The sequence below is a fragment of the Ahaetulla prasina genome, chromosome 4 (assembly GCF_028640845.1).
Source record: "Ahaetulla prasina isolate Xishuangbanna chromosome 4, ASM2864084v1, whole genome shotgun sequence".
In the NCBI taxonomy this organism is placed as follows: Eukaryota; Metazoa; Chordata; class Lepidosauria; order Squamata; family Colubridae; genus Ahaetulla; species Ahaetulla prasina.
Genome location: NC_080542.1, coordinates 81,054,362 through 81,076,522, shown reverse-complemented (window position 1 = coordinate 81,076,522; position 22,161 = coordinate 81,054,362). Strand labels below are relative to the sequence as shown.

The following is a 22,161-nucleotide window of genomic DNA, read 5'->3' as shown; positions in this document are numbered from 1 at the left end:
TGAAGAATGGTGAGCCTCATTTTCTCAGTCTCTCCTTGTGGCAGACCGAGTTGAACTGGAGGATCCAGGCAAGGAAGGCATGGAAAAAGAAAAATTAACTCTGTCTCCAAGCAAAGTTGGCTTTGCGAATTGCTTCGGGCAATCAGGGAGGAAAAAGAGCATTGCCTCCATGGATCGCGTTTTCCTCCCCAATGCAATTCGCACAGCCGCATGTCCTCAGGAAAACGGTCCTGCATCTTCAAGGAACTGGTGGCTTGCTGGGCATTGCGCATGAGGGGTAAGGCAAGGTGCTGCCACCCAAAATCTGTTGCCATGATCTCTGCTGCATTGAACCGCCCGAAAACGCAATCCTCTTTCTTTGCCTCTGCACTGGGAAGGCAGTGGAGATCTCCAGGTGGCAGAGATCACGGCAACAGTGTTTTTAGGTGGCAGCGCCTTGCCTTTTGCCCCCTGCGCAGTGCCTGCTTCGCCAAACAAGTCCTGACCTCCACGCTTCCCCAGGCCACTCCCGTTATCAGAATCCGAATGAAAGTGAGGACGCCGCTGATCCTGATGCTGGTAGGCAGAGGCAGAATTCTTTTTTTCTTGTACCCCCTACCCCAAAATTAAGGTCCGTCTTATACACCGAAAAATACAGTATTTTATTTGGGTTTGTTTCATCCTGTATTCTTGTATATGCTGGGAATGCTGCTTAAATGAGGTTTGCCATCCAAGATAAGAGCGCTATCCGCATTCCAAAATGCATACATGATGAACAACAAAATGTTAGCCTTTCACAAACCCTTCATTCATGCCCAGGCAGCTGCTTTAGTGGGGGGGGGGTGCTTACATAGTGGAACAATTATTTGGATCTGGTCAGTTTGCAACTATCCCTACACAGATTGCTCTTTCTCCTGCTACTTTAGCTATAGTCTCTGAATGTGCTTTTAGAGCCTTTTTGAAAGTTCCACAAACTGATGAGCCAAGAGCTAATTTTTCTAACATACACCAGGGAGCAACTGAGCCTTATGCTGATTTCGTGGAACGACTTTCAAAAGCTATATGTCAGCAATTCGATCATCAGGAAGTGGCTGGAGAATTGTTGCGTCAATTGGCTATTGAAAATGCTAATGCAGACTGTAAACGTGCTCTGCAACGTTTAAAAGCTACAGATCATTATACCTTAGCAGATATGCTGTGTGTCAAGATATAGGATCTCAGTCCTACAAAATGCATTTGTTAGCTGCTGCTATTCAAAAAGGGCAAAAACCTAAAGGGAATTGTTTCAAATGTGGAAAATCTGGCCATTTTCAAAAAGATTGTCATTCAGCGCCATCTACTGGTGTTAACCGTCCTACAAAGAAACGTCCTTTATGTGGAAAGGGTTTTCACTGGGCAAACTAGTGCCGTTTTCGCTCGGGAAACTTGCCAATGGGTGTGGCACCCACCCAGAAAACAAAACGTGCCTTTCCTGTAACCCTACCTTCTCCCCCTCCTCCCCCCTCTCTTGTGCCGCCCCAGCCCCAGCGCTGGGATCAATTTAATTACTCAAGAAGATTTGGATTTTAAATTTCCCTTAGAAGTTAAACTTGTTCCTTCACAGTTTTCTGGTCCTATTCTCTCTGGATTAGTTGGTCTTATTTTACCACGTTCTTCTGCTCATAAATTGGGATGTTTTGTAGTTCCAGGAGTTATTGATTCTGATTATACTGGAGTTATTCTGATTCAAATTTGGGTTAATATTCCACAACTTCTTTCTAAAGGTTCTTCTGTTGCACAACTTTTTTTCTACCTTATAAAGTTCCTATTTCAGGTACAGGACATCGTGGTGATGCTGGATTTGGTTCTACTTCTCTTTCTGTAGAACTTCTTCATTCAATTAATTCTTCTCGTCCACTTCTTACTTTATATCTTAATAAGCAACCTTTTCAAGGATTATTAGATACAGATGCCGATGTTACTGTCATCTCACTTTTGCAGTGGCCCGTGCAATGGCCCAAATGTGCTGTTAATTCCTTGTGGGGCATTGGTGGGTCAACATCTTCCTGGCAAAGCGTTCATCCTATTACCATCACAACTTCTGCAGGTAAGTCTGTCTCTTTACAACCTTACATTTTAGATATTCATACTAATATATGGGACAGGGATCTTCTTTCTTTTCTCAATGCTCATTTGATTTTAGACGATGGCATTTCCTCTTAAATGGATTTGTTCTACACCTATTTGGATTAAACAATGGCCTTTATCATCTGAAAAATTGATTGCTCTTCATTCCTTAGTACAGGAGCAATTGGATGCTGGCTATATTGAACCTTCCACTAGTCCATGGAATACTCAAAAAGAAAAGTGGAAAATGGAGATTTTTACTTGATCTTCACTAGAAAAAATTGACTGCCATTGTGGCCGGCAGGGGTCTCTATGTAGCTCCTGAAAAAGGCAAAAATTATTAGACATAATTAATTGGGCTCGTCCATATTTTCAAATCTCTACAGGAGAAATGTTACCTCTCTTCTCTTTGTTAAAAGGTTCCAAGCATCCTGGAGACTTGGTGTCTCTCACCACTTTGCAGAAAAATTGTTTACAAAAAAATCTAACTAAACTTAAACTGCGATATGTTGATAGAATAACTTCTACAGCTAAGGGATTATGGTTAGCAATAATTTCAACTTCACCTTTACTTACTTGTCTTTATTCTCTCTTTACTGAAAAGGCAGTTCACATTCATGAATGGTTAAATTTATCTGCTTCTCCTCCGAGAAACATTTTTCCTTATCAGTCAGCTTTAGAAGAATTAATCATGAAGGCAAGGCGACGTGCTTTACAACTAACAGGTCAAGACTTAGAAGGTATTGCTTTCACTCATACTAAACTTGAACATGAACATTTAATGACTGTCTCTGATTCACATCAGATTGCTTTTTCTCAATATCTTGGTGATATTAGCTATTCTTTGCCTAAAGATCCTCGCATAGTCATTACAAATACATTAAATCTTTCTTTTTCTTCTATTTTTGTTCATTCTCCTCTTCCTGAAACTTTAAGTTTTCACAGATGGATCACCTACTCGAGGTGTTGTAGTTTGGACAGATGGTCAACAATGGTTTTCTAAATACACTTCAATTCAGACATCTGCTCAATGTTCTGAGTTGGCTGTTGTTATTTTGGCTTTAAGATTATTTTCTGACCAATCTCTTAACTTAATTGTTGATTCACAATATGTATTTCTTATAATGCAGTCTCTTCCTTATGCTTATTGTTCAGCTTCTCTTGGTGTCAATCTCTTATCTTTATTTTTATCTCTAAAACATATTTTGGAAGAATGTGTTTTTCCTTTATATGTTGAACACATTAGAAGCCATACTCCTTTTCAGAATTCTTTGACAGAAGGAAATCAACGAGCTGATGAAGCTCTGAAAGATATTGCAATACTATTTTCTGATCCTGTTGCTAGTTATTCATATTTTCATCAAAATGCTAAGTCTTTGGCTAAACAAGTTCATATTCCCTTTTCTCAGGCTCGTGATATTGTTCGAGGATGTATTTCTTGTCAACAATTTGCTGTTCCTTTTCCTATGGGAGTAAATCCTCATGGAACAAAAGCTAATCAAATTTGGCAAATGGATGTCACACAATTTCCTAATTTTAAGCCATACACTTATTTGCATGCATCCATTGATACATATTCTCACTTTTTGTGGGTTACTGCTTCTAGACATGAGCGCACTTATGATGCAGTATTCTCATTGTCTTTCTGCCTTTTCTGCAATGGGCCAACCGACTCAACTGAAAACAGACAACAGTCCGGTATACACTAGTAAGGACTTTGTTTCCTTTTGTCAACAATGGAATATTAAGTTGACTCATGGAATTCCTTACAACTCTCAAGGGCAAGCTATAATTGAGCGAGCTCATTGAACATTTAAAGCTACATTAACTAAATTACTGAAAACTGAATCTGGTCCACACAATTTGTGGAAGATTCAAAATTTGATCTCTATTGCTCTTTATGCTTGGAATTACTTAACCTTTTTAGATTCCTTTTCAGAAATTCCAGTCAGTTTACATTTTCATATTCAGGATCCTGTCTCTTGACCTCTGATATCCTATCGTCAACCTCCTGATCCTGCTTGGCGTGGACCTGTTAAACTTATAACCTGGGGTCGTGGTTACGCTGAAATTGAAGATCCGCAAACAAAACAAGCTATGTGGATTCCAGGCCTGTGTGTTCGTGCTTATCATGGCGTGGCATCAGAGTCTTCACAATCCCATTCCAAACTTCAATCCGAATCTCAAAATGGAGCCTCATCTTCCCAGGTCGCCACATCCTTCTGCCATGACTTGGGGTAAAGTTAAAGCTACTACCTATGAAGCTCAACAACAACTAAAGAAAGCTTCTTTACCTCAAACTCCAGAGAATCTTGTAGCTGCAGTTTTTGCTGTTATAAGTGCTAATTCTATTACTATTCTTTTGTGTTGTTTTCTTTGTTTTCCTCCTCCTGTTTCTACTATTTCTGAAACAGCTCCTGCTTTTTCCCTCAGTCCTAACCTTTAGATTTGTCATGCTCAATATATGTTTTTAATTCATGGTCGCAACATAATTTTATATTATGAATCTCCTATGGCTCTTGGTCCAGTTGCTTTTATTCCTAATCTAATTACCTCTTCTACTTTTATTGTTTCACAACTTCAATATATTTCTTCTTCTTGGTTATTTTCTAAACCTCCAAGTCAACTGAATTTTGTTAAATGGAATTATCTTTGTATTAATCAGTTTACTCGAGGTTTATGTTTTTGTTGTTATGCTAAACAAACTTGGCTTAATAATTGGTCTGATTACCCAAAAGCAAAACGTATTTTAAATAACTTGGGAAATTATAGTCATTGTATTCAAAAATATTGGTTATGGGGTAATATTAATAAAACATCACAGGGTCATAATATTGTGCCTGATATGTATCCTGATAATTTTCCTCTTTTTGAAGCCAAAGATTCTTTTAATGTTGGATCAATTTGTGCTGGCTGGCAGTTAAAAGATCCTACTATGTGGTTCTTCTTTGATAAATATGCAACAAATGTACACCCTCAGAACTATCAATGTGCTGCAATTGGATATTTGTCATTACCAGTACAAATAGGTGTTCCTGGTCAATTATCATCTCGCAGGAAGCGTGCAGCCTTGGGACCAGCATGTTCTGATGAAGTCATCATGGACACTCAACTTTCTGCATTGTCTACCTATGGACGTGCAATTGCTGGAGCAATAACTGGAGTCATTACCTTCGGATCATATCCAGGAATAATTGCTCAAGAAAATAGACATTCTATTTTAGGACTTACATGTCGTTTAGAAAAATCAATCAATGCTACTGTTGCAATCATTCGAGATTTACAGAATGAAATTGAAGAATTAAATCAAGATATGCTTCAACAACGTTTTGCTATAGACTATTTGTTGGCTCGTCAAGGTGGATTTTGTACCTTGGTTGGTCAGCTTGCTTGTGCTGTGCATTTTCATTCACTTAATAAAACTATTGAGGATGAACTAGCTAATTTACAGGCTTCCATAAAAGATAATGTTCATGAAAAAATTTTCTCCTTTTGATTGGTTAACTAATTGGTTACCTGATTTTTCTTGGTTAAAACTATTGTTTTTCTATGGTTTGATTATATTTGTTTTTCTTATAAGTTGTGGTTGTTTTATACAATGTATTCCTTCATTTTGTGCTCTTTTCCGTAAGCCTTCTCCAATTACTTTGCATCCAATTCAATTGCGTGCTATTGAAAAATCTCTCTTTTCTTCATTAAAAACAAAAAGCGAGGAAATGATGGGCTTGTGAAAGGTTAACATTTTGTTGTTCATCATGTATGCATTTTGGAATGCGGGTAGCGCTCTTATCTTGGATGGCAAACCTCATTTAAGCAGCGTTCCCAGCATATACAAGAATACAGGATGAAACAAAGTCGTAGCCCTGAAACACTGTTGCATTTGCTTTCTAGCATAAACACGTATTCTCACAAAAAGCCAATGATGTAATTACTAACCAATTATTGTGCCTTGGGGACCAATTAACCAATAATGAAGTAACACGTATGTTAGGTGAGAAATGAGAAACTGAGAAACTATATAAACTTTGTTTGATGTTCAATAAAGTGCTGTTGATTCTGGACATTGTTTGCTGTAAAGTCTTATCTATCATCTTGAGCCTCTGGGCCCATGCAACACATGACGAAGATATTCACTTTCCCAAACCACATATTGCATAGAAGAAAGTATCATGCAAAAAATTTGCTTCCAGTCCTCAGGCACCATAGTATATCCATTCTTAATTCCTTCTAATAACCCTCTTATAAAATTTCCACTAATTCCATAATCAGTAATAGCTTTTTTCAACTCACGTAAAATTTGATATGGCAAACCTTCCCATTCTGCTATCTGTTGTCCAGCTTGCGGTCCTGGATGATATTGCACTGGGCAAACAGATAACAATTCAGCTAACTCTTCCCCAGAAATAGCAGCATCTTTCTTACAATTTTCCACCATCTTTTGAAAAGAATATTGTAGAACAATGTCAGAGGGAGATTTTTGTCCAGTATCAGGAGGTGCAGAAGGCAGCAAAAGTTTAGTTTCAGATACTGGAGGAAGCACTACAGCAGTAGAATGCTGAGGCAAAGGAGGTGATAAAAGAGAAACTTCCTCATGGCCAAATGTTTCCACAGCATGCCTACACAAATGCCAAACATGCAAAATTTCTATCTCTGCTCTTGGCTCAGAATGCAAAGCTTTACCAATTCTTTCTCACTCTGACAATTTTAAAGAACAGTTTTCAGGATACCATGAACATCTTAAAGCAATTTCTCGTACCAGCCAAAAAAGAGCTTTCTGTGAAACAGCTAAACCAGATTGTTTAAGAAGATAAGACAATTCATCTGCATGCTTTCTCTGTCCATGTGAAAGCGAAGACCCCATACTTACAGAAACCTTGAAAGGTTGAGAAGCCTGAAGGCTGAAGATGCACCTGTCCTTGCCGGACGAAGTAAGGGGTCCCATGCTCTACCGACTGAGCTAGCCGGGTTTATTTGGGTTTGAGAAATATATATATAAATATATTTATTTTATTTATTTATTTATTTTGTCATAACAATATATGTAGGTATCATACAAAAAGATTATATAATATATAAACACATATATGGGTAAATATAAGGAGGTATAAGCATATATGTATATAGGAAGAAGAAAAGAAAAACAATAGGACAGGAACGGTAGGCACGTTTTGTGCGCTTATGCACGCCCCTTATGGTCCCCTTAGGAATGGGGTGAGGTCAATAGTAGACAGTTTTTGGTTGAAGATTTTAGGATTATGGGAAGAGACCACAGAGTCAGGTAAAGTATTCCAAGCACTGATGATTCTGTTACAGAAGTCATATTTTCTGCAATCTAGATTAAAGCGGTTGACATTAAGTTTAAATCTATTGGTTGCTCTAGTATTATTGCAATTGAAGCTGAAGTAGTCTTTAACAGGAAGGACATTACAATAGATGATTCTGTGAGTTAAACTTAGGTCTTGTCGTAGGCGACGGAGTTCCAAGTTTTCTAAGCCTAGGATTTCAAGTCTGGTGGGATAAGGTATTTTGTTGTTTTCAGAGGAATGGAGAACTCTTCTTGTAAAATATTTCTGGACACGTTCAATTGTATTGATGTCAGAGATGTGGTGAGGGTTCCAAACAGGTGAGCTGTATTCTAGAATTGGTCTAGCAAATGTTTTATATGCTCTGGTTAGTAGTGTGGTGTTTTGGAAAAGAAGCTACAAGATTAGGTTTACAACTCTTAGAGCTTTTTTTGCTATGTAGTTGCAGTGGGCTTTGGCACTTAGATCATTTGACATGTAAACTCCAAGGTCTTTAACGGCAATGGGGTCATCTGTAAGGTAATGTCCATCTAGTATGTACTTAGTGTTTGGGTTCTTTTTCCTATATGTAAGACTGAGCATTTGCTGGTTGAGATTTGAGTTGCCAAGTTTTAGACCAAGCGGTTAGATGATCAAGGTCTTTTTGAATGATAGATGTATTGTCTGTGGTGTTAAATAGTTTGACATCGTCAGCAAAGAGAACACAATTACTTGAGATATGGTCACAAAGATCATTAATGTATAGTATGAAGAGTGTTGGTCCAAGGACGCTGCCTTGAGGGACGCCACTCTTGACAGGAACAGGATTTGATAAAGCATTGCCAATTTTGACCACTTGTTGTCTGTTAGACAGAAAAGCAGATATCCATTTGTGAAGGGGTCCTGAGATGCCATAGGATTTTAGTTTTAGGAGAAGTTTATCGTGTACTACTGAGTCAAAAGCTTTGCAGAAGTCTATGTAGATTGCATCTATTGTTTTGCCTTGATCAAGATTTGTAGTCCATATGTTTTTACAGTGGAGTAGTTGTAAGTTACATTATAATTTTTTCCGGAAACCAAATTGTTTATTGGAGAGTAGGTTGTTAGTTTCTAAGTGTGAGGTAATGGATTGGTTGATGATTGATTCCATGACTTTGCAGGTGACGCAGCACAAAGAGATAGGTCTGTAATTTCTGACTATGCTGGGTCTCCTTTTTTGAAGATGGGGATGACTGTGGCTTGTGACCAAAGTTTGGGAAGGGAACTGGTAGTGAAGGCTTTATCAAAGATTATGCTTAGGGGTTCTGCTATATTAATGGAAAGTTTTTTTAAGAAGTATGCACATAGTCCGTCGGGTCCAATAGATAGCGATGGTTTTAAGTTATGAAGAGCTTTTCCAACGTTATCTTCTGTGAAATCTATATGGGTTAAGTCATCATAATCAGTGCTGGTACGTTTGTGGAATGTCGGATGTGTGTTATCGGAGTTAACAAAAACTGAGCCAAAGAAAATGTTGAAGAGGTTTGCTTTAACAGTTTCGTCATTGCATTTTTTGTTGTTAGAATCTTTTAGTGGTGGGATGGATCTTGAGTCTTTAAGTTTATTGTTAACAAAATTATAAAAGGCACGATTGGAATTTGTGCGCAGAAGGTCCTCTTCTTGTTTGGTGTGGTGATTTGTGCATTCAGTTTTTATTTGGTTGCATATATTTCTGTAGCAGATTTTGAAATTTGCAACATAGCCTTTTTTGTTCCTTCTCCAGAGGGATTTTTTTTTTGATTGAAGCTTTTTTATTGATATGGGTAGTTTGCTTTTCCTGATCATGGTAGTCATTTGTGGTACATATAGTTTAATGACTCTATTGATCTCAAGTAGGAAGACTCTATAGTGGTCTTCAGTGGTTATGCAGGTTGCAAATAGATTTTGCCAGTCCAGAAATGAAAGATCGTTGTTTATAAAGTCGTAATTGGCTTTTTTGAAGTTGTAGTTGGGAATACTGTTGTTATGACGATTTAAGTATGGACGTATATTGAGACGAAAATCGATCATGCAGTGGTCACTGTTGGAAAAAGGTTCTTTAATTTGTAGTCCGTAAATTGAATTTGGGTTGTTGCAGAAGATGAGATCAAGGCAGTTGTTGAGTCTTGTATTATTGGTTACAAGTTGTTTGAGACCTAGGTTTGTAACAGCGTTGTATAGTGTAGTATGGATTGGGTCAGTTGAACATTCATTAGTTATCCAGTTAATCAGAGGTAGATTTAGGTCACCCAGGAAGATGAGAGGATATGGGCAAGAGGTAGCCCATGTTAGCATTGAGGTTAGCATATTTGCATGGTTGGATTAAAAACTCCAAGAAGGATAATATATTGATCTCCTAGCCTTCTCAGCCTGCCTTGAAGAAGTATTTCACAAACTACACTGGGCAAAAAGTGGAATAAAAATCAATGGTGCTTATTTAAATTACTTAAGATTTGCAGATAGTGTTCTCTTCTCACAAGACTCAGAAGAGCTACAAAGACACATACAAGAGCTGCACAAAGCAGGAGAACCTGAAAAAGAACCAGGTTAAGTTTAATAAATTCACTAAAGAAGGAAAATGTTTTATATCTGGAGGAGAACTAGACATAGTAGACCATTACATACACCTTTGCCAATGTATCTCAATGGAAGGTCGTAGAATAAAGGAAATTGAATGGTATGTTAAATGTGATTGGCAGGCATTTGGCAAGCTAACCATAATTTTCAAGCACAACCTCCCCCTATGCCTGAAGAGGAAAGTTTCTGATCATATGCTAACATATGCTGGTGAAACACGGACCTCACAATTGATACAAAAGTTATGAGTGGTGCAAAGAGCCATGGAAGGTTACATGCTTGGCATTACAAGACAAAATATCAAGACCTGCGTATGGATTAGAGAACAAATGAAAGTACATGAGAGTATATTCCAGAGAGTAAAAGAATTGAAATGGAAATGCGCTAGTCACATAGCAAGAAGAACTTATGGCAGGTGGAGCAAGGCAGTCATAGAATGGATCCCACTTGATAAAAAGCATCCACGAAAGAGACCTAAAACAAGATGGACTGACGACATCAGCAAGTATTGCAGGTCCAATTGGCAAAGGAAAGCTCAGGACCATATTGGTTGGAAACATGCTGAAGAGGCCTTCATCCTACAGTGGATAGACAATGCCTAAAATGATGATGAAAATGATGATGAAATGTAAAACTGATAATCGCTTAATATGTTTATACGTTTTCTAACACATGCTTTTCATCTTTATTTCAGAACATCTAGTGCTCTGACTCTAGTTTTAGTGTAATAGTTTTAGTGTACTCCTATTTTGATCATACTACTCACAATAGCCTGACCATATCTGCTGAATAAAAATGAGGTTTTTATCATTGTTATTATTGTTACCTTTCATTGGTGGAGCTGGAAGTTTTCGTCTCTGTTGTCTGGATGTGTCTATTGTATGCATCTATAGGAAAAAATGCTTTTATTAATGATTATAGTTTAATCCAGAATATTTATCCCAAAATATTTATTTAGTGCATATAGGTAAAATGCTATAATACAGTAAGACCAAAGAGTCTTCAAATTAATTGCTATATTAATTTTAAAATATTTTGGTTTAAATAAAATATATGTTGAAAATTTTAGAGCTGCATTTATATTGCTACAATTTACTTAACTTTCTATTATTTTCTGTCAGCTTTAGTTTGTTTTTCTTCTGTTTATGTTCTGTGCATCCCCCAGGTAAAGAGTGGGAAATAAGCAGAGCGACTAGTAGCCCTAAGTGGAAATATATTTCCCATTCTACGTTTTGTGTATATTTTACTGGGGACTCAAATACATTCAGTTGCACGATTGCCAGGCATATAGAAACCTACTTTAATTCACAGGTTTTCCTTATTATAGTTGTGACTAGTGGCAAGTAATTTTTCTCACCTGACTTGTCTGGTGATCACATCTTCTTGTCAAATGAACATATGGAGCCACATTCAAGCCTGCTACTGAAAGAGCTGAAATTCTGCTCTCAATATCTGAAATCTTAAAAGAACTATACATTTTTAAAACAGAATCAAAGTAAGTGAAGAAGAAGTGCAGATTACTGAACTGTACATCTTTAACTGCAGTGACACCTATTTGAACTAAATTGTTTAAACTCCATTTTCTTTTTCTTTCTGGAGTCTTAATACTACTCAGTAATATTTATCTATATAAAGCATATATTTTTCCTTTACATATATATCTATGAACAATGGATTTATATCTGGAGTTTAAGTATCAAGCATATGCTAGTTATGAAGTCCATGCAGTTAAATAGCTTGTTGTCAATATTACCTGAAGCTCTGCACGATGAACTTGTGCTGCAGCTGTTGCCACTTGGTCTTCTAGATCAGCTAGTTCAGCTTCTGCAGTAATGGTGTTAATTTTACGAGCTGCATCCTCAAGATCATTTAGCTGACTCTCCAGGCCATACACACTGCCAGCTGCCAGATAGACCTAAATAGACCATGTACCACTATCGAGTTATACCTTCAGATTTGTGGAATCTTGTAAACGATTACAGTTTTAAGTTCCAACTCAAACAATGCACATATATTATTTAATTACTTTTAATAAGGTGCTGTATAAAATATGACCATCCTAAGAATGTTCCCACTTATATATAGACCATTTTAAATATTGCAACACAAGAACAGAATATTATGAAGAAAGGGGACAAAGCAAAGAACATGGCTTTTAGATAAATAAAAGAGAAAGCAGAGATTTAATGTGAAATAGTTCCAAAAGAAAACATGAAAAAAGGAAAAAAGGAAAAGAATAAATGGAGAAAAGTTATACAGGAACCAATAAATTAATAAACCTGGTATATAATCTGTGAAGAATTTTCAATTTGAAAATAGAGAAACAAAATGAATTTTTAAAACGGATATAAGATGTGAAATAGAGAGAGAGAGAGAGAGATGTGCATCATTGTGATAGCAATTGCACGATTTCTTATCTATTTTTGAGCAAATGTTTTAGACATTAAAGAATCTATTTGTAATCAGATTTGAGCTTCCCTAAAAGTCATTTTAGATGATAATTCCAAATGAAGTGCTCCCATTTTCTACAAAATTAATCACTCTAATGCTTTCAAAACAATCAATGGCATGAATATACATACAGTTACATATCTGCCACTCTTACATTTTCTTCCAATGTTGTGAGCTGCCCATCAAGCTGGATAAGGTTTGTGCCTAATGGGAATTCTCTGTTCCCCCTTTCATATGTTTCTGCTGGGAAATCACATAATTTTGTGGATTCTGCAATGAATTCTTCTGTTGCATTGATTACTTTTAGGACTTCAGTAGATATGTTGCAGAGAGAGGCTGCAGAACATTTCTGTTTTAAAGATAAAGAATGAATACTAGAAAAAAATACTAGTTTAGAAAAACTATGTTGCTTTCTATTGGATGTCTCTGGACGGATGGACAGATGCATGGATAGACAGATTTATAGACAGACAGACAGGTAAGAGGCCCAAAGGAAGCTACTGTTTTTATAGGTCATCTTGCCTACTGTAGTCGTTTGGGGGCATCATTTCTACAGAATGATCCCCTGAGTGTGATGTGGTCACAGAAAGTATAGGATTTTTTTTTTTTTTTGTTTACATTTATACCCCGCCCTTCTCCGAAGACTCAGGGCGGCTTACAGTGTATAAGGCAATAGTCTCATTCTATTTGTATATTTTTACAAAGTCAACTTATTGCCCCCCCAACAATCTGGGTCCTCATTTTACCTACCTTATAAAGGATGGAAGGCTGAGTCAACCTTGGGCCGGGCTTGAACCTGCAGTAATTGCAGGCTTTGTGTTCTTAATAACAGGCTTTACCAGCCTGAGCTATCCAGCCCCTGATTAGAAGTCAGAAGATCAAGTCTGCTTTCCCCTATGGAAGGCCATGGCAATTTCAGACAGTCTCAGCCTAACTTACCTCACAGGATTGTTGTGAGGGAGAAAAGGGGGAGTAAGAGCTATAATTTCATGAGAAAAATTTAAAAAAATGAAAAAAATGAAAAAATCCTTTTTCACTCTTATGGGTCAAATGTGTCTTCCTCAATCTCAGATCATCTACCAGAAGCCTGGAAATTTGAGGGTTCTATGTAATATCTTAGCTGTTTCTAATACTGCACTCTTCTGCAGAGAGAGCTCTGATATTGTTTCTAGGATATGTTGACCCACTCTCTCCATATGTGTACACATGTGTACACATGTGTACTCCATATGTGTACACGTGTATACATATGTACACATATGTACACACACACACACACACACACAGAGGTTACATGCAGATATGTATGCAGGTTAATATTTTATACAAAAGGACACTACAGAATTTTTAAACTATTATTGAACATTTGTTTTCATAAAGGAATTATGAAAAAAGAAACATAATTATTTAATAGTATCTGCATAAGAAAACCAATAATCACTGAATTCAGAGAGACATATTTGACAATCAAATCATTTTGGGCCCTGCATGCTTAAAATATTTGATTTATTTTTATTCAATTGTATTTGCCATAAGGCCTTATGGGGCCTACCGACAATGATAATGCATAATAAAAACAAAACAATATATATTTAAAATAATAATACAAATTGTAAAATGTGTTTCAGCTTTATTAGTTTCCCATTACTTGTTTTCCAGAAAACTGTACTCTAGAATCCCCTAAACCTTTCATTACACAGAAGTTAGGTGTACATTCGTATCAATATACTGTCTGCTTAAATGGATTGTTCATCCTAAACAAAGAGGTTTAGGAAGAATGATACAATAATACCAGCGCAACTGCAAAAAACTGCGCTACATTGAACATCGTACATCTTAAGAAGGTACTTGGTTGATACCTAGGATGCTGGCAGTAACCTATATCAACCTTTAGCACTAGTCAATGGTATTTGTGATGCATTTTTGAATGTTCAATTGACTGAGTTTCATGTTTAATGAATAAAGTAAATAATAATAATAATAATAAAAATAAACAACGGCACAGAACCAAGCAACTATCACACAATTACTTATCTGCCAACAATGTTCAAACTTCTTACAAGAATACTGGCAAATTCAGTATTCGGTCATTTGATGGAAAATAATTTGTATCCAGTAGAACAAAAAGGAAATTATAAAAAATCAAGAGTAACAAAAGATCAGCTGCTCATTGACAAAATGGTACTAAAAATGCAAAATAAAGTAAAACGAATTTAAATATGGCGTGGATTGATTACAAGAAGGCATTTGACTCATTACCCCACAGCTGGATTAACATCTGTTTGGAAAACTTTGGAATCAGCAAAAATATTTGTACATTTTTGAAAGCAAATATGCAAAAATGGAAAACAGTTCTAACAGCAAATGGGGAGAACATTGTCAAAGTCAACATCAGGTGAGGAATCTTCCAGGAGGACTCACTTTCACGACTACTGTTCAACATTGCATTAATTCCATTGACAATAATCCTAACACAAAACTGGGATACCAAATCTTAAGCCAACATGGCAAGATTATACATGGATGACTTTAAAATGCATGCAAAAAGCCCCACTGAACTTAAATCAATACGCAACACAGTTCAACTGTTCAGTAGCAACATCAAAATGAACTTTGGACTTGAAAAATGTGCTGTATTATCCATGCAGCAAGGAAAAATGGAAAAAATAGAAGGAATAGAACTGAGAAATGGAAGCATAGTGAAAGCATTAGCAAAGGATGATGGTTACAAATACCTAGACATATTGGAAGCAGATAACATCTTGAATGGAAAAGTCAAAGAGTCAACATGAAAGGAATACATCAGGAAGGTCTGCAAAGTATTAAAATCAAAGCTGAATGTTGGAAACATAATTAAAGCCATTAATACATGGGCAGTTCCAGTGATATGCTACTCAGCTGGAATCATCAACTGGACTTTGGTTGAACTGGAAAACTTGGACCAGAAAACACGTAAACTTTTGAATATGTACCATGCTTTAAATCTACGAAGTGACATTAACAGGTTGTACCTGCCAAGAAAAATAGAGAGTAGAGGGCTATTGCAAATCCATCAAACTGTAGAAGAAGAAAAACAAAGTTTGAATGATTAGGTGAATCAAAGTACAGAGAAATTGCTGCAGGCTGTGAAAATGGAGAACATTATAAAAACAACAGAAACAAAGACAGAATATAAAGAAAAACAGCTGGATTACAGATTAAATAGATGGAAAACAAAAGCTTTGCATGGACAGTACTTAAAGGAAAATGTGTACATGGGCATGGCTTAAGATGGGAACCATCAAGAAAGAAACGGAAGGTTTAATACTAGCTGCTCAAGAACAAGCACTACAAATTAATGCCATGAAAGCGAAGATACAAAAATCCACTGACAATCCAAACTGCAGACTTTGCAATGACAAAGTTGAAACTGTTTCACATTTAATATGTGAATGCAACAAAATTGCACAAACTGATTACAAAGCTAGACACAACCTAGTTGCTAATTTAATCCACTGGTCATTATGTAAAAAATACCTGTATCCAAAAAGTCACGGAAACATAAAGTGGAAAAAGTTATTGAAAATGAGGTGAGACTTTTTGTCTTGTGAGACTTTCAAATACAGGTGGATTGTCATTTGGAACACAACATGCCAGACATCACAGTTGTCAAAAATCGCGACGTATAATTTATTGATATCACAGTACTAGGAGACACTAGTGTCGAAGAAGAAGAACTGGAACAAATCCGAAATATCGCACCTGGCCATCGAAACTACATGATTATCGATGAGACATGTAACAGTGATAACCATTGTCATCAGGGCAGTTGGTACCATGTCCAAGAATTTTACAAAATTCATCAAGAAATTGCAGCTTCCTTCAATAATACCAGCGGAACTGCAAAAAACTGTGCTACTCAGAACATCATACATCTTAAGAAGTTACTTGACTGATACTGTTGTGACCTAGGCTCACTTAGGCATAAAAGACACACTTAGTCTTAAACAACCCTATTTTATTATAACAGCTGGGAATTACTTCATTCCAGTATAATCCAAACTAATTCCAAACCAAGTCCTTCAGAAAAAGTCCTTCAGCCTTATCACAAACCTTTGTCTTCTTTGGCACCCTGCCAAAGGCTTTTCTTGACAAAGCCCCACAAAGTTCAGAAGCAAGAGATGCCAACTGGAAAGCAACACTGATTTCCTACAAAGAGCCCAAGAGCCTTTGCTGCTCTTTTAAGCCTTATGGGAGGGGCCAATCATCTCCTGGCCTTACTCCCGAGTCATCCTTTTTACTTTACCTGCTCTTGCCTTCTGCGAAGCAGCTCTTTGCATGAATACATAGGAACAGGCTCCTCCTGTTCCTCTGCCTCTCTGCTGTCTGCCTCTGGAGGCTCCAGAGTCCATGCATTGCTCCCAGATGGCCCTGGCCATATCTCTGCCTCTGATGCAGAACCCTCGTCTGGGCCTTCTCCTGACTCCAGGACTGGCCCATTGTCCTCCCCAGCCTCCTCACTATCCACCTCCGCTGCTAGCTCTGCAGGCTGCTGGCAGACCACAGCAACCCTGGCAGCAACCTGTATCAACCATTAGCACCAGTCAATGGTATTTGTGATGTATTTTTGAATGTTCAGTTGACCGAGTTTCATGTTTAATGAATAAAAGAAGATAACAACAACAACAACAATAATAATGGCAAACTCCTTTCAGCAGCAAGGACACAACTATGTGGATAGAAAATGGGATATACCTAGCTGTAAAATCCAAAAATGGGTGGCTGGCCAAGTAAGAGAGAAGATCCCACCACGGCACTTCTCGTCCCTTGGTTTCTAGTTTTATTTTATTTCCTGTTAATTTTAATGTTTTTATATTTGGGTTTTTATTGTATTGTAACCTATCCAAAGTCACTTGGTTAGTGATATGGGCAACATATAAATTTAATAAATTTAAAAATTAAAAAAAATTAAATTTAATCCAGTTTTGAGTATTAAAAAATAATGTTTTTCACACTGTACCCCCAAAATGCAGCTCTAATATTTGGCTATTCATGATTACCGTCCATGGAGGAGGATGTCATTCAATTAGTTCACTAGATTTTCAAATAATGTTCAGGTTAGAAAAGTACACTTTGCTTATTTCACTTCATTTAGATTCAGAGTAATATATAGTCCCGAGTGGCAGCACTTGGGTGATTTCATCTGAGCTCAAAAGCACAGTCTAAATCAGGGGTCCCCAACCTTTCGGACCTCAGGGACCACTAAATTCATAATTTTAAATCCTGTGGACCACTAATATGATCTGCCTAATGACTGGCTGGGTGGGTGTGGCAAGGTGGTCATGTGACTGAGTGGGCATGGCCAACTTGATGTCACTCACATGGAGGGGTGCCTTGCCAGCCTCTACTTGCCACTCCTTGCCAGCCTGCCCTGGGTTCCTTAGGGCCCCAACAGGAAGCAGAAATTGGAGCTAAGCAGCCACCATGAGAAAGAGTTGGCTAAACAGCTCAGTTCCAATTGGATCTGACCGATAAGGAGGCTCAGCAGAAGCACCTCACTGAGGACTACGAGCATAGGCTTTCCAAGCAGAGGGAAGACCTGTGGGAGTGCAAGGCCAGGTACCAGCACCTGGAAGCTCAGAGGGCTGAGATAGTCAGCCAGTTCCAGGCCATAAGGCGGTCCCACTGAAACAAGGCCCTCCAGCTCTTCGCCACCAACGGCGCTTCCCTCCAGCCTTCGCCCAAAGCCCTGCACCAGGAGGCCGAAGTGGATCCCAAGTCGGAATTTCTGCCCGCCCTCTGACCCACACAAAAAGACCCTGAAGGAGACTCTCTGCAGCAACACAAATGTTCATTGCACGTATCCGGCGTAGGGGCCATAGTTTAAGGACCCCTGATTTAGTACAATATAAAAAATACAAATAATTTTTCTGCGGATCACCAAAATTTTCTCATGGTTCACCAGTGGTCCATGGACCACCAGTTGGTGACCACTGGTCTAAATTATAATCTTAGTTAGTCTTGAATGAGAGATTTCCAAGGACTATGGTAGCACAGTGGTTAGAATGCAGTACTGCAGGGCTAACTCACTGCTTACTCCAGGAGTTCAATTCTAAGCAGCTGTCAGCCTCTATGATGCTTGTTTGCTTTCAGCTGCCATTGTAACAGGAGGGGGGAGGTATTGTAGGTAATTGGGATTGGGGGTGGGGAAGTGAGCTAGTGGAGATGTCTCAAAAAAGGGAAGAAAATTCTCACTGTTTTCATAGCAGCTGCAGACAGAACTGATAGCTGTCAAGGTCAACTGTTCCCGGCATACCAAATAGATGGGGCCATCTGAAGAAGCACCCCACATGACACCTTGGGGAGATGTGGATTGGACACTCAACATGGGTCCTTGTGGGGAGGGATTTGGGGATGCTTTCGATATGCAATTTTCACGCCTATTGCCTCAGACTTTGCTTTCCTTTCGTTGCATTCAGTTCATACTCAGTAAAAGTACCTTTCTCTACAAACAGGGAGTTAGGGTTTTTCTTTCTTGAGTTTTGAATGGAGGCATACCTGACAGTGGCTCAAAGTTGAATCAGCCTTCCATCCTTCCGAGGTCGGTAAAATGAGGTCTCAGTTTGTTGGGGGCAAGATGCAGACTCTGTAAACCACTTACAGAGGAATGTAAAGCACTGTAAAGTGGTATACAGCTCTAAACACTATTGCTATTGCTATAGCCTACAGTGGAAAGCCATATAAACTTCTGGGAAGATGGCAATAGTAAAACATTATCATACTGCTGGTAAGAAAATTACATGGATTTAAGAATCATTTCACAAGAAGTTAAATTTGAACAAGGAGATACATGTTTCAAGCAAATATATGATATGTTCTTAAGTTCCTATTATTTTTTATTGAAAGAGTTTTAAAGAAACAAAAACATTTTCCCCCCTTTTTCCCCCCTCCCTCCCAAAAAAAACCCAAAACACCCCCCTCCCTCCCCCACCCCCCGGCTTCCCGGGTCAATCACAAGGTAAAGTCCAATCCAAATAACCACATCCAAAGCTTTTCGTCTCCCAACCCCCTCCCCATTACATAAAATAACTTTCTAATTATTCAAAGGCAATCTGATATTTCTTAATCTGATATCTGTTTTGTAGATAATCAATCCATTTTTCCATTCAATTAAATATCTTTCCTGCGTATTGTCTTTTAAAAACGCTTGAGATTTTAGCCATCTCAGCCAAATTAATAACTTTCAATATCCATTCTTCTATTGTAGGTATCTCTTCTTTCTTCCAGTATTGTCCAATCAACAGTCTTGCTGCTGTTATTAAGTTCAAAATCAATTTAGTCTCAATCCCTGTACAATCCATTATAATTCCCAAAAGGAAAAATTGTGGCAGGAACTTTATCTTCTTCTTCAGTACATTTTGAATAATCCACCAAATTCTTATCCAAAAGACCTTAATTTTCTTGCAAGTCCACCAAATATGAAAATATGTAGCATCATCACAATCACACCTCCAACATTTCGCTTGGATATTAGGATACATACATGATAATTTTTTGGGATCTAAATGCCATCTATAAAACATCTTATAAAAATTTTCCTTAAATTCTGTGCTTGTGTAAACTTAACATTTCTAACCCAAATTTTCTCCCATGTTTCCAACATTATTGGTTCCTGAATATTCTGTGCCCATTTTATCATACAATCCTTTACCAAATCCTTTTCCGAATCTATTTCAAGCAACACATTATACAATCTCTTTATATGCTCCTGGGTCTGATTTCTAATTTGCTTTATTAAATTTTCCTCCTTTGCATTATACCAATTTTTGATCTTCTTTCCATCTAGCACTTATTTGCCCATATTGAAACCAAGTATAATTCCTCCTTCTTCATTTAATACCTGTAATGATTTTAATTGCAATCTACCTCCTTCAGCATACAAAAGTTCTTTATATGTAATCATTTCCTGTTTCTGTTCTATATTTATATTCTCTATTGCATGTCTAGGGCTCGCCCATATAGGAATCTTGTAATCTAATTTATAGGAATATTTATTCCAGACCAAAAGAGCACTTCTCAACACATGATTCTTAAAAGCCCTATCCACTTTTTTCCATAAAATAAGTACGCATGCCATCCATATAACAAGTCATAACCTTCTATATTCAAAATTCTTTCCTCTGTTAAGTTAAACCAGTCACTTATTACTGAAAGGGTTACTGCTTCATAATATAGTTTAAAGTTAGGCATTCTTAAACCACCTCTTTCCTGTGAATCCTGTATTATTTTCATTTTAACCCTCGCCTTTTTACCCTGCCATATAAATTTATTAATCCCACTCTGCCAATCTTCCAAATTTTTATCCTTTTTAATTATAGGTATCATCTGGAACAGAAACAAAAATCTAGGTAACACATTCATTTTAATAGCCGCAATCCTTCCCAATAGGGATAACTGCAATTTCTTCCAGCCACTCATATCATTCTGAACTTTTTGCCATAGCAAGTCATAATTATTCTTATAAAGTTTCTTGTTCGATGAGCTAATATAGACCCCTAAATATTTAACCTTTTTTACTACCTCAAATCCTGTCATTTCCTCTAGTTTTTGTTTCTGTTGTATAGACATATTTTTAATTATCACTTTTGTTTTATTCTGATTTATTTTAAATCCTGATACCTTTCCATATTTATCAATTACTTCCAACAAAAATCTACTTGAATTTATAGGATTCGTTAACGTAACCACTACATCATCTGCAAAAGCTCTAACTTTGTACTCATATTGTCTAATCTTAATTCCCTCTATTTTCATTAATTCTCGTATTTTATCTAATAATGGTTCCAGAGTCAAAACAAACAATAATGGTGATAAGGGACATCCCTGTCTTGTTCCTTTCGCAATCTTAATAACTTCTGTCAAACTACCATTTACTATAATCTGTGCTGTTTGCTCTCCATAAAGTTCCTATTATTAAGAGCTGTCAGGAATGCCTCCTTTTAATACTCAAGAAAGAAAACCCCCAACTCCATGGTTTGTAGAGAAAGGTACTTTTACTGAGTATGAACTGAAAGCAAACAAAGTGAAAGCAAGCTCTGAAGTAATTGGCACAGAATACAGATGTAAGAAATAAACCTCTAGCCCTCCCCCTGGTAGTCCAGTCAGTTTTGTCCAATCCACATTCCCCTTAGGTGCCACATGGGGTGCATCTTCAGATGGTTTCATCCCTCTGGTATGCTCAGAACGTTAGCTCACCTTCTAACTATGACCACATTTGAATCAGCCCACCTTCTAACTATGAACACATTTGAAGGTAACTATTCATTTTAAAGGACGCGGTGGCTCAGGGGCTAGGACGTTGAGCTTATCGATCGAAAGGTCGGCAGCTCAGCGGTTCGAATCCCTAGTGCTGCCGTGTAACGGGGTGAGCTCCCGTTACTAGTCCCAGCTTCTGCCAACCTAGCAGTTTCAAAAGCACGTAAAAATGCAAGTAGAAAAAATAAGGACCACCTTTGGTGGGAAGGTAACAGTGTTCTGTGAGCCTTTGGCATTTAGTCATGCCGGCCACATGACCACGGAGACGTCTTCGGACAGCACTGGCTCTTTGGCTTTGAAACGGAGATGAGCACCGCCCCCTAGAGTCGGCAACGACTAGCACGTATGTGTGAGGGGACCTTTACCTTTACCTTTATTCATTTTAAAGTTTCGTTTCTCTTCCAACTTCCATTCTCCCCCCCCCCCGTTACCATGACAGCCATAGCAAGCTAGG

At 37.7% G+C, this 22,161-nt stretch overlaps 2 protein-coding genes across 16 annotated transcripts in view; one reads left to right on the top strand and one right to left on the bottom strand.

Annotated features, from left to right (window-relative positions):
• MYRIP (myosin VIIA and Rab interacting protein) overlaps nt 1–22,161 on the bottom strand; it is a 288,867-nt gene that overhangs the window by 28,386 nt on the left and 238,320 nt on the right. For 9 of the 14 annotated variants that reach the window (XM_058184056.1, XM_058184053.1, XM_058184060.1 and 6 more), the window contains 4 exons: nt 12,568–12,762; nt 11,716–11,877; nt 11,320–11,421; nt 10,789–10,849 (listed from right to left, as the gene is read on the bottom strand). In XM_058184056.1, coding sequence (XP_058040039.1) covers nt 10,789–10,849; nt 11,320–11,421; nt 11,716–11,877; nt 12,568–12,762 — 520 coding nt within the window. Of the gene's footprint in view, nt 1–10,412; nt 10,561–10,788; nt 10,850–11,319; nt 11,422–11,715; nt 11,878–12,567; nt 12,763–22,161 lie in introns of those variants that run through there. The other 5 variants (XM_058184062.1, XM_058184063.1, XM_058184065.1 and 2 more) reach the window with 3 other exon arrangements.
• Nucleotides 1,525–7,607, top strand: LOC131198883 (uncharacterized). Of its 2 annotated transcripts, none has more exons than XM_058184069.1 (2): nt 1,525–2,065; nt 4,057–7,607. In XM_058184069.1, exon 2 carries the CDS (start codon nt 4,550–4,552, stop codon nt 5,579–5,581), a length of 1,032 nt encoding a protein of 343 aa, XP_058040052.1. In that variant the 5' UTR covers nt 1,525–2,065; nt 4,057–4,549; the 3' UTR covers nt 5,582–7,607. The 2 variants fall into 2 exon arrangements, with proteins under 2 accessions (XP_058040052.1, XP_058040051.1); XM_058184068.1 differs by lacking the exon at nt 1,525–2,065 and adding an exon at nt 2,456–2,478 and having other exon boundaries at nt 2,891–7,607.